The 12,051-nt window shown below is 52.9% G+C and overlaps 1 protein-coding gene across 1 annotated transcript; it reads left to right on the top strand.

The window, feature by feature from the left end:
* The first annotated feature begins 1,690 nt into the window (after positions 1–1,690).
* On the top strand, positions 1,691–11,709 carry MCM5 (minichromosome maintenance complex component 5). Its single transcript, XM_075075973.1, has 17 exons — positions 1,691–1,783; positions 1,964–2,146; positions 3,047–3,173; positions 3,285–3,413; positions 3,868–4,040; positions 5,336–5,491; positions 5,595–5,761; positions 6,389–6,560; positions 6,711–6,822; positions 7,593–7,736; positions 8,036–8,101; positions 9,061–9,237; positions 9,340–9,452; positions 9,701–9,829; positions 10,083–10,225; positions 10,829–10,956; positions 11,394–11,709. Exons 2-17 carry the CDS (start codon positions 1,980–1,982, stop codon positions 11,493–11,495), a joined length of 2,205 nt encoding a protein of 734 aa, XP_074932074.1. The 5' UTR covers positions 1,691–1,783; positions 1,964–1,979; the 3' UTR covers positions 11,496–11,709.
* Positions 11,710–12,051: the final 342 nt, after the last annotated feature.

The raw sequence follows: 12,051 nt of genomic DNA on the forward strand, positions 1-12,051 counted from the left end.
ATCTGGAGGTCTGGCTTTGTGGCCAGCCACTGTTATGGCCACAGGCCTTATCTGCTTCAGAGGGTCTTCTAACACAGGAGTCACGGCAGGAGAGGCTGCAGTTCAGGTAAGGCACAGCAGGTACCAACAAGGCCATTATCTATCACCTCAGAGTCCTTTCTTCTCTTTCTTCCAGAAAGCCTCTGTGATCAACCTGTCTCCATGATTCTGCCTGTTCTGGCTGTGACCTTAATCCCAAAGACATGCTTTCCTACTGATCTGTTTTAACGACCAGCACTGAACCTGGTCAAAGAGGAAGAACCAGAAGGCAGGTCCTGCTGAGAATAAGCAGTGGGAAAGAGGGACTGTCATTATTATCAGGCTCTTATCTACCCTATATCCCTTCAAAAATCCCCTTTAGTACTTCTCTATTTAGACCCATTTGCCAACCTCTGGTAGAAAAAATAGTTAATTCTTAAAAAAGATAGTCAGATGTTTGAAAAGCAGCAATATGAGGCTTGATAGGTATTCAAATACAAGAACTTACTGATTCATTCAAATTTATATTAAACTCTACTTATCCAGTCCCTCTAACCCAGCCCAACTAAATCATTATGTTCATTCAACCACGCTGAATAACTAAACATCCCAAACATGCGAACAAACGTCCACGAGCTGAGAAATGCACTCTACCACCTCAGCCTCTCTCTGCTGCCCAAAGTAATCGTAACTGTGACCTCAAAATTAGGAAATCTAGATTCAGACTGACATGACCCCTTCCCTGCTCATGGCTGAAGAGGTATGGTGCTTGAGGTATCTCACAGCCATTGTGCTATCGCACACTAAAGGACTCGGGACTGAGCCTAAAGAAGCGTTCAGCGGCGAAGCCTAAAGCTTTTCTTGCACTCATTTATGAATTTTATGAATATATCTGGTTTCTCTGCAACAGTCAGACGGTCTTTATTTTCCACACAGGTTAAAACCTCCCTTGCAAGGCACTATGCTTCCCTGCCTTCTTTTCATTTAGGATGCACACCACCACATTTTGGAAGGGCCAAAACGCTTACCCAACAACCCATCAGCCTTCCCCCAAAATTCAAAAGTCAGGAGAAGAGCACCCCAGAGAACATATATCCTGAGACAACAGCCTGTTTGCAGGCCACCAGGACGGCAGCATGGCCACTGCCATCCCAGTGGGGCCTGGGCCAGACCCCCTGCCTGCCATTTCCCTACAGTATGTCCCATCACACCCACTGGGTTTCCCTTTTGCTCTGACCTCTGTGGCCATGGTCTAGGGACACCCCACCAAGCCCTGCAGCAACAGGCTCCAGCTGCCCCCAAGGGGACTATAGCAGTAATTTATTTTATTCTCGGTAATTAACGCCACCACCTCCCCACCCCCGACCTGCGGCCGCCACATTTCCCGCCGCCGAAGGGCAACTACCGCCCTCCCCCCGTCCGCAATGGTTTTACCCGCGCCCCCCTCCGCGCACCGCCGCAATGGTCCCGCCCGGCCGCCATTTCGCCTCCCCCCTCGCCTTTCGCTCCCAGATTTCGCGCCAAACTGCGCCCGGCCGGCAGGCAGCGGAGCGCCCCGGCCAATCAGCGGCAGAGGCGATGACGCGCGCTTCCTCTTGGGGCGGGGCAGGAGGGCGGCCGCGGCCCAACCCGCGGCGGCGGGCTGCGGGCGGGCCAATCGGAGTGCGGGGCGGTGGCGGCGGCGCGCTCTGTGCGGTAGTTTGGTTTCCGCCGCGCGCTGCTTTTGCCGCGAAAAAGTTGGTGGCGGCTTCCCGGGGGCAGCGAGGTGAGGGGTGCGGGGGATTCTGCGGGGCATTGGGGCGGGGAGGAGGCCGGGGGCAGTGCGTGGGGTGCCGTGCAACCCGGGAGTGGGGGGAGGAGAGCAGCATCCCCGGGGTATTTGGTGCGGGGTGGGGAGGAGGAGGTGGTGGTGTTTGGGGCTGACCGTGCGCCCTCGCCCCTGCAGGGGAGCAGCAGTCGCGATGTCCGGCTTCGACGACCCCGGCATTTACTACAGCGACAGTTTTGGGGGTGATGCGTCGGTGGACGAGGGGCAGGTTCGGAAGTCGCAGCTGCAGAAGCGGTTCAAGGAATTTCTGCGGCAGTACCGGGTGGGCACGGACCGGACGGGCTTCACCTTCAAATACAGGTGCTGCTGTGACCCCTCTTCTCCTTCTGTGTCGTACCCGCTTCTCTTTGCATATCCGATCTGCTGTTAGCCTCCCTTCTGCTATGCTCGCCCTAGGTATATAATAACACATGTCAGGTTTTTTTCTTCCCGTAGGCCGTAAAGAGCTCATAGTATAAGAAATGTTGTTCCCATTTACCCTTATAGGAAAACCGAGATCTGGTGTTGTCCCAGATTTTTAGGTAGGCAGCCAGCCAGTGGCAGAGGTATCAATAGAGTGATCTGCATTGCCAAACTTGCACCTACTTCTGAAACTTGATGTCTGTCTTCATGTTCTAGTGCCTTCTGGTCTGGAGTTTTGTCTGCATCCATTAAAATCAGTGCAGCAATGTCCACATGTACCTTCTGAGGCTATGAATTCAGGTCCCTTGGCTGTGCTTGTGCATACGCAGCTTGGAGACACAACTGTGAGAGAACATGGACATGCATCATGCAAGGGCTGGGAAAATCTTTCACCTTTAATCTCTGAAGGTCATTCACTCTTTTTTAAGGGGGCTAGTGCTTGCTATGTTATTACTTTCTTTTTTTAATCATAGTTTAGGTGTAATAGGTGTTATCCTCTGTAGAAGCTTTCTAATTGCCTGTCTGGTTTTGTAACTCTAGTATAAAGTTTAGCACTATACATTGTCACTGCAAGCACTGGTGTCCCTGGTCCTACATTACGTTTCAAAGTGGGTTTGGGTGAAATATTTGCCCAGGTCCCCCCAGGCTTCTCTTAGTACTCTCCTGACTTCCCCGTTTGCTTTCCAAACCAAGGACTCCCTGCAGAACCTGCCTTCTCTGCTCCCTGCTTGTCATAAGGTCACTGTGGATGACTGGTACTTTCTGCCCTGCAAACCTTTGCCACTTACTGCCTTGCAGGGATGATCTTAAACGACACTATAACCTGAGTCAGTATTGGGTGGAGGTGGAGATGGAAGACTTGGCCAGCTTTGATGAAGATCTTGCTGACTATCTGTACAAGCAACCAGCAGAGCACCTGCAGCTGGTAAGGATGGAGGAGGCTGGCAACCTGGCACACTGACATTGTCATGTCATGAAAGCAGTCCTGACGATATGCTGTAATATACCCATAATAGCCTAGTTGTTCCCTTTGTAGTTGGAAGAAGCAGCAAAAGAAGTCGCAGATGAGGTCACCCGTCCTCGTCCTTCAGGAGAGGAAACTCTCCAAGACATCCAGGTCATGTTGAGATCAGATGCCAATGCAGCCAGCATCCGCAGCCTGAAGGTGAGGTGAATCTGCTGCTGTGTGTAGAACTTGGTGGCAGGGCTTGCTTGTGTGTGGGTGCAATTGCAGGGGAGCTTTCAGTACTTGATCACATAGTTCAGGATGTAAGTTGTGTACTAATTTACAAGCAGGGATACTCTGCAACTTAAATCTGGCTGCAGAGGACTGATTGCTGCTGCAGGGACATTATTGCTATTAGTGATCCTCTGCATCGAGTGTTCTGTCCTTTTCTCTCTTGTTTTGAAATCAGCATGGCTTAAGTCATGCAACCTTCCCTGACTACTCTAGAATAAGAGAGTGACACTGTCAGGAAGTGCAGGCTTTCTTGTTCTAGTACCTTCGTCCCGTGAATGTGGGAAGTGTGGCTAGGAACTGCGTTTCTTTAACATCTTTAGTTTCCCATCCATCCTCTAGCGATGGCTTTCTCACCTTCCCTTCACCTTTTCCCTTTCAGTCTGACCAGATGTCCCACCTTGTGAAGATCCCTGGGATCGTAATTGCAGCAACCCCTGTGAGAGCCAAAGCCACCAGAATAGCCATCCAGTGCCGCAGCTGCCGCAACACCATCAGCAACATTGCGGTGCGCCCAGGCCTGGAGGGTTATGCCCTCCCCAGGAAATGCAACACGTAAGGACTGACATGGGGGTGCATGCAGCAGGCTGGGGGGGAAAAAAAGGTTGCGTCCCCTCCTCCTGCTCCCCCTCTATCCCATATGCGCTACATGGAGTCAGCTCCCTGTCACACAAGGCAGAATCATCTGTGATGTTCTCTGCCTCTTCCCTTCATGTTGCCCTTGTGCCTGCGTGCACCTGTGGCAGGCAGGTTTTAGCTCCATCTGTTTGCAGTCACATTGGTCATGATGCTGCATGATCAGTGCTGCAAGCAGTATTAAGTGGCCGTGTCCAGGGAGCTCGTTTTATCTGTAGGGCGTTTCGCCTGTGGTACCTAAAGGTTCGTTCCTGCCTACAGCTGTCCCATATCGCTGCGTTAATACAAAATTAGGACAGCAGCTTAAGTTCCTATATTTTTCAAAGAAACTTACTGCTTCCACATCCCCCCTTCCCAGGGGCCTGTTTTGTGTTACCTTCTGTAGCCTTCAAATCCCGCTTTACAGCTCTTGATGCCCACGTGGACTGTGAGCATTGGGTTGCCACTGTGGCAGCTCTTGCAACCCACCACAATTGGTTGGTGCATCTTTGAGCTCACACCTGCCAGTATATATTTCCTGTGCCTTATCTCTAATACAGCTTTAGAGGTCTTTGGGATAGTGTTCATTCTTGCATGTGATCTGTACAGTGTCTCACTCCCAATCCTTGACTGCATGAGTGCCCCTGCACTCTCCTGTTACCCTCCCCGAAAGCCCTGTCCCTGCCTGCATGGAGCCAGTCATTGACAATGAGGTACTGAGACAGCAGCAGGACATGGAGGAGCTCCTTGTCTCAGAGAGCTTGTAGTCTAGCAGGGCAGATGCATCTTGAGAGACTGGGAGGTTGATGGCAGTCTTGTTACACTGTTAATTGCTTTCTCACCAGAAGCCTTCACATTTGCTTCATTCACAAGGTTATAAAGAAAAATGCCCTGCCATGTCGCTGAGTCTATACTCTTACCTTCTGTGTAATTAATGAATTACCTTCCTCCCTGTGTTTAGCTAGCAGGGAAGAGGGGGGGAGGCAGGGAGAGTATTCAGGCAAGTATCACCCTGTCTTTGGCTTGTTCTTATGCCTGCTTTTGGCAGCTGTTGAAGGTAAGACCGAGGGCTTGAGCCTTTGGTTTGGCCCTGTGTGACTGCCCTTCTTGCCTGCTGGACACTGCCCAGCGGAGTGGCTGCTCTGAGCTCTGTCACCACTGTCCCAGCTATAGGGGGGCTGCCAGGGGTGGCTTCTGAGTGCCAGCAGCCTTCCCTGATTGACCTCTCTGCACAGAGAACAAGCTGGCCGCCCAAAGTGCCCGCTGGATCCCTATTTCATCATGCCAGATAAGTGCAAGTGTGTGGACTTCCAGATCCTGAAGCTGCAGGAGTCCCCAGATGCCGTGCCACACGGGGAGATGCCCCGGCACTTGCAGCTGTACTGCGACAGGTACCAGCACAGTCTCCCCCCATCACCCTGCTGGGCTAGCAGGTGTTGCTGGTGCCATCCTTGCCCCTGCTACCACCCTCTGCTTTCCCCTTCCTCCTCTTAGGTACCTGTGTGACAAAGTTGTCCCAGGGAACAGAGTCACTATCATGGGCATCTACTCCATCAAGAAGTCTGCCCTGAGCAAGAACAGAAGCCGTGACAATGTGGGCGTGGGCATCCGAAGCGCTTACATCCGCGTGGTGGGCATCCAGGTGGACATGGAGGGCTCAGGTGAGGGCTGCTTTTGGTGCCTGTCTGGTCTATGTTGGTGGCTTGGTGTTAGGAGAGCCCCCCTCCCTGAGCAGGGTGGTTCATCAGCAAGGGCCGTATGAAAACACAGCCTGGGTCCTTCTCTGCTGCTTATATAGCAGAAGATTCAAGCCAGTCCAGGGGTCTAACTTACCCTGGATACTCACTCTATACTCAGGTGTCCTGTATGACTTTTTCTCAGTGATGTTAAATGAGGAGGCTTCAGCCTGAGTCCTCCAGGGTATTTAAGTTCTTTTATCATATTGATCTTAGTGGGAATCTGCTTAGCCATCCCTGAGGATCTGGGCTGAAGTTGACAGTTAAAATTTGAGCTATATTTTTAAAACATGGTCCAGACTCTAATTCTCCCAGTGATTCCTCCAGAGTTGCTATGCCCAAGATCTTTGTTTTATCCTACCAGACTCTAAGGACACAGCCTGCCTTGCTGGGATAGCAAATGCCTGTACTTTCCACCCTTCCCACCTGGTGGCACTTGGCGTGATTTTCAAGAAGGGGTTTTTGGTAGTAGTGGGTGTGGGGGGAGTAGTGTCATTTACTGTAAAACATCCATTTGTTTACTGCAGCTTCATTCTCCTCATCCCTGCACAGGACACAGTTTTGCTGGCTCAGTGACCCCTCAAGAAGAGGAGGAACTTCGTCGCCTTGCTGCCATGCCCAATGTCTATGAGACAATTGCCAAGAGCATCGCGCCCTCCATCTATGGCAGCACAGACATCAAAAAGGCCATTGCCTGCCTCTTATTTGGAGGCTCTCGCAAGAGGTGGGGAAAAGTCAGCCTGGTGGAGAGATTAATGGCACAAAGACCTTGTGCCATCTTCTGGCAGTGCTACCAACCACCTGCACTTGTCAGGAATGCCTGGTTATCAAAATGAAGGCTCACTGTCCTTCCTTTCTTCTTCCCACCCTCCAGGCTTCCGGATGGACTGACCCGCAGAGGAGACATCAACTTACTGATGCTGGGTGACCCCGGCACGGCCAAATCCCAGCTGCTGAAGTTCGTAGAGAAGTGTTCCCCCATCGGGGTAGGTAGTTTGAGGTGCCCATTAGTAGTGCAGCTTGTTTCTTCCTTCTGTTCCCTGCACTGCACCAAAGACCACACCGTGGCCACAGCAGATACCTGCCTGTGCATCCACAGCTAGACTGGCTGGCAGAGGTACAAACTGCCATTTCTGGTGCTAGCCTGGATGAGATGGGGTGCAGGACAGGGGACGAGGAATGGAAGGGAAGCAAGTAATGCCTTTCATTATGATATGAGCTGGGCTATTTGCAGACATCCAAAGACATGACTGGTGCTGTCGTTTATTATTGAGACTTGATCAGAGGTGAGGCTGGCTGGTCAGGGCAAATGAAGTCAACTGCATCTCAGGCACAGACCTCCAGGCTGAGCCCAGACAAAATTACATTTTCAGCTGTGTTTTCTTGTTGTCGCCATTAAACTTAGCCTCTGACCGCATCACTCCCTCAGGGGGGAAAACAAAACTAATGCAGCAGCCCACCAAACAATGAATCACTCCCTGTTCTGTACTTAATACCTGTACTTGTGTGTCTGCAAGCCCTCTGGTGTGTCACAGCTGCTTAGTCCAAGGCCTGCGACTAGGCAATAGTCTTGCTCTGTACCCAGCAGGTCTGCTTTTGGTATGTACTATGGGGTTTTCCTGGAGGGCTTTGTATTTCCTCCAGCAGCTCTGGGTTTTGCAGTGCCAGGGGTGCTTTGTCTTCCAGCTGGAGTGGTGGGCTCCTGGTTCCCACAGTGGCTGATGTGCTGTCCCTTCCTTATCCCACACGCCACTAGGTATACACCTCGGGGAAAGGCAGCAGCGCTGCTGGCTTGACGGCCTCAGTGATCCGAGACCCTTCCTCCAGGAGTTTCTTCATGGAGGGAGGAGCCATGGTGCTGGCAGACGGGGGAGTGGTGTGCATTGATGAGTTCGACAAGGTACCTGCAGAGCTGCCTGTGGGGGAGTGGGGAGGAATGCCCTTGGGCTGCCAGGTGCTCCCAGGAGAGCCCAGAGCTGCAGGAGAAAGGCTGACACTTCTGAGGCTGCGGGAAGGTCAGGGGATGGGGCTGCAAGGAAATTCTTATGTCCTGCACTCTTGAGCAGAGAGAGGTCCTTGCAGAGCTTTACCTCAGGGGTCAGCATCGGTGGGTGCGTAGCTGAGGTCAGGCAGAGGTGACTGATGGTGCCTTTTTTTCCTTTTTTTCACCACCTCATTTCTTCCACCTCGGATGAGAAGATGCGGGAGGATGACCGTGTGGCCATCCACGAGGCAATGGAGCAACAGACCATCTCCATTGCTAAGGTGAGTTGTGGGTGCGTGTTGCCCCAGGGGAGGAGCCTGACTTGCCGCTGGGTTTTCCTGAGAGCCCAGCAACCAGCCGTCATGCATCCTTTGTCAGAACTGCCTATTTTAAAGTGGCTTCTCCAGGCAGTGGTTTTGATGGTCACTGGTTTCTCTGATCTGAAACTGGTCGGCCCTGCCTGTAGGCTTTGGGTTGTCTTCTCTCAGGCAGCCTGAACTTCAGCAGGACTGAAGTGAGCTCCCTCTGCTCTGCCTGTCCTCTGTTCCTCTAGATACCATAGTTCTGCTGATAGCCCTGTATCTCAGCCTGATGTCACTCCTTTTTCGTCCTTCCCACTGCTCTCCACACCCTCAGGTCTACAGAAACTGCCTGACATCCTGCTGCCATGTCTTCTCTCAAATCAGAGTTTCTCTTCATTTCCACTGCTTAACCTTTTTTTTTTATTTTTTTAAGCACCTCTGCACCCTCCTGGTTGCTCTGGCTCACCCCTTAGCTGTTCAGTCCCTGGTAACAGAATGCCCACCATAACTTTTTCTTGCTGGTTGCTCTTGCCCTACTACCTCCAAACCCACACTTTAGCCCCCAGGGGGACTCAGCCCCAGCCACCCAGTTTCTGTCTCAGGTTGCAAACTTGGTAATAGGGTCTTGTGTGTCCTTGCCCTTGACATAAGTTTTTAAATGGAGTTACTCAGTTCTCAAGTCTCAGCTGAAGCCAGTCCTCCTCCAGAAGGATATGTGGGTCCAGCCCCATGTAGCTCCTGTGCTGACCCCTCTCCAATGTAGAATCATTACAGAGCAATCAAGTGTTACTTAAGGGGTTTTAATTAAATGTAAATGATTGAGGATGAGTCCTTGCAAACTGCTTTGGACCTTTCACTAAGACTTAATAACCTTCTAGCCCTGCTGTGACATGGATGTGGTCTTGACCCCATCCATTTCTCCGTCTTCCCCTCCCCAGGCAGGGATCACAACCACACTCAACTCCCGCTGCTCAGTGCTGGCAGCTGCCAACTCTGTCTTTGGGCGCTGGGACGAGACCAAGGGTGAAGAGAACATTGATTTTATGCCAACCATCCTGTCCCGATTTGACATGATCTTCATCGTCAAGGATGAGCACAATGAAGAGCGAGATATGGTGTGTTGAGGCATGTGGGTTCAGCTGGAACTCTTGATGCCCCGTTTTTAGGGAGGGGGAAGCAGTGGGTTCCTGTTCGCTGACTGCCTTCTGCTCTCCTAGACACTGGCCAAGCACGTGATGTCCTTACATGTGAGCGCCTTGACGCAGACCCAGGCTGTGGAGGGTGAGATCGAGCTGAACAAGCTGAAGAAGCTCATCTCCTTCTGTCGGACGTGAGTGAGAGGCATGATTTTTTGGCAGCACCCAGGCTGCACGGTGGGAGGCAGTGATGAGAAGCGAACCATGCAAGCGCTCTATCTGGGTGATCTTCTTTTAACTCATGTCTTGGAAAAAATGGAAGCAAAAGCAGCTCGCAATGGTGCCACAGTGTGGTCCAAGGAAGTGAGGGGTGCCTGGGGACACCCCTGCCCGGGGACCCTCCCTGGTGGCGTTGCCTCCAGCTCTTATCCCCCCCTTGCAGGAAGTGTGGTCCTCGGCTGTCGGCGGCAGCGGCTGAGAAGCTGAAGAACCGCTACATCCTGATGCGGAGTGGCACTCGCCAGCATGAGCAGGAGAGTGACCGCCGCTCCAGCATCCCCATCACCATCCGGTGAGCAGCCCTGCCCTCCTTGCCCCACCAAAATGCTCAGGGTTGGGGTTGCCTTGCTGGAAGTCACCTGGGGTAGCCCAGGAAGGTGGTTGATGGGGTGCTGGGGTTTGGGGGAGCCTTCTGTGAACAGGGCAACAGTGGAGGTGGCACAGGGAGAGGCAGGAGGTGCCTGGAGCGGGGTAGGTGGGGGGGTCAGGGGGAAGGAGAAGATCCCTCAGAGCTGCAGTGAAAGCAGAAACATCTCTGGCCACAGGCAGCTGGAAGCCATTGTGCGCATTGCTGAGTCCCTGGCGAAGATGAAGCTTCAGCCCTTTGCCACCGAGGTGGATGTTGAGGAGGCCTTGCGGCTCTTCCAGGTGTCCACGCTTGATGCAGCCATGTCAGGCAGCCTGTCAGGTGAGGGGGAGATGCTCTGTGCTGGGGGCAGGAGGGATATGCTGGGCCTGGCTGCTTAGGGAAAGGAGAAATGAGCTCCCCTCCCAGGACCAGGCTGGTAGGGGCAGGGGTTGCTGCCAGGCCCTCCCCAGGCAGGTGCTGGACCAGCTTTCTGAGCAAAGGCAAAGCAATGCCTGTGACAGCAAAGGGCTGTTGGGGCTGTGGGGCTGTGGCTTACAAGTGAGAGCAATGAAAAATGACACCAAGGGTCTCCACCTGTGCTGGGCAAGGGAGGGATGGTCTGGTCCCTTGTGGTCCCAACGGCAGAGTCCAGTGCTGGAGGTGGTTCCCCAACCTGTTTGTCCTCTAACCTCCTCCTTATGGAGGTGGAGAGAATGTTTCCTTGGGAGGCAGCATCGCACAAAGGGTTTGAAGGAAGCTCCAGCAGTCAGGTCTACGTTCAGTCGTGTCTGGAGCTCCACAACCTTTGATGGTAGATTTGCTCATGAATTCCTTAAAGTCTCTGAGACATGCAGATGTGGTGGGAGGCATAGGAGACAGGCACTGTGGCTTTGAAACTGACATCTGGGCAGGACAGAGAGCTCATGCAGCCTCTCCCTCTAGGGGCAGAGGGGTTCACGACACAGGAGGACCAAGAGATGCTGTCCCGCATTGAGAAGCAGCTCAAGCGCCGCTTTGCCATCGGCTCTCAGGTGTCAGAGCACAGCATCGTCCAGGACTTTATGCGGCAGGTGGGCTGGGGACCCTGTGGAGGGCTGGGCTGTGAAACCAGGGACCCCAGGCTGCCACTTGGGGGATGAAACCCATTCCCCAGGAAATGGGTGGAGAGCTGTTTAGTCATATTTGCTTTTGAAGTTTTGTGCATAGTAGCATGCAGTAGTGTTACAGAGTTTAAGGGGAGTGAGGTGAGAACTCATTTTTCTGCAAAAGCACTGAGGTTTGCGGCTGTTTGGGTGGGTTGGGGTCCTACCTTTGAAACCAGAACCATTTGGTTTGTGAGACTGGCTGCAGTCAGACCTGAAATAATGAAAGGGGAAAGGAGCATCGATGCCTGGTGCCACTGGGCTCCCTCCCTCCAGAGAGGCACAGCCGGGCTTTAGCAGTGGTTGCAGGTTCCCAGTGAGCTTTTCCCTGCTGGCTCGTCTTCCTCTGACCTCCTCTTTTCCAGAAATACCCAGAACACGCCATCTACAAGGTGCTGCAGCTGATGATGCGGCGGGGGGAGATCCAGCACCGCATGCAACGCAAAGTCCTCTACCGCATCAAGTGACCTCCGTGTCCCACCTGCCTGACACCTGCCCACATGCAGGCAGAGTTGCCCGTGGGGTCGGAGCCTGCTCCTGGAAGAAGATTTTCGTTGGGGAGCCAAACAGTCCGGGGCCTCCTTCTTGAACCAGGGTTTGGGGTGGTCACTGTGTCCTGTCAACATTACTTTGAACTCCAAAAGCTTTTAGTTTGTACTAAAATAAAAACTGGTATTGATAGCCCAGGGTCTTTGGCTGCCCAGAGGAACTGAGGGGCTATATCCCCTTCGGAGGCAGTGCAGGATTTTGGTTAGAAAGGCATCCCTCCTGCTTGCCCCATGTTACCCCTGCCTGGTGCCCATCCTGGGGCCTTACCTCAAGGCAGCATGCAGCCCCATAGGCAGCACCAGCAACCACGAGGGCAGAAATTTTCTCCTTCAGGGTTTGATCTGTCTATTAAGGTGTAAATCCTGTTGGTGCAGGCTTCCCTTTTGGGCTCAGCAGCGCAGGAGGCACCTTGCCTGGCCGCTGTGTGTCGGCTGCCACCATCTTCCCTGTCTGCTGGTAGCAGCGAAGGGAAAC

This window comes from Phalacrocorax aristotelis, chromosome 1 (assembly GCF_949628215.1).
Source record: "Phalacrocorax aristotelis chromosome 1, bGulAri2.1, whole genome shotgun sequence".
NCBI lineage: Eukaryota > Metazoa > Chordata > Aves > Suliformes > Phalacrocoracidae > Phalacrocorax > Phalacrocorax aristotelis.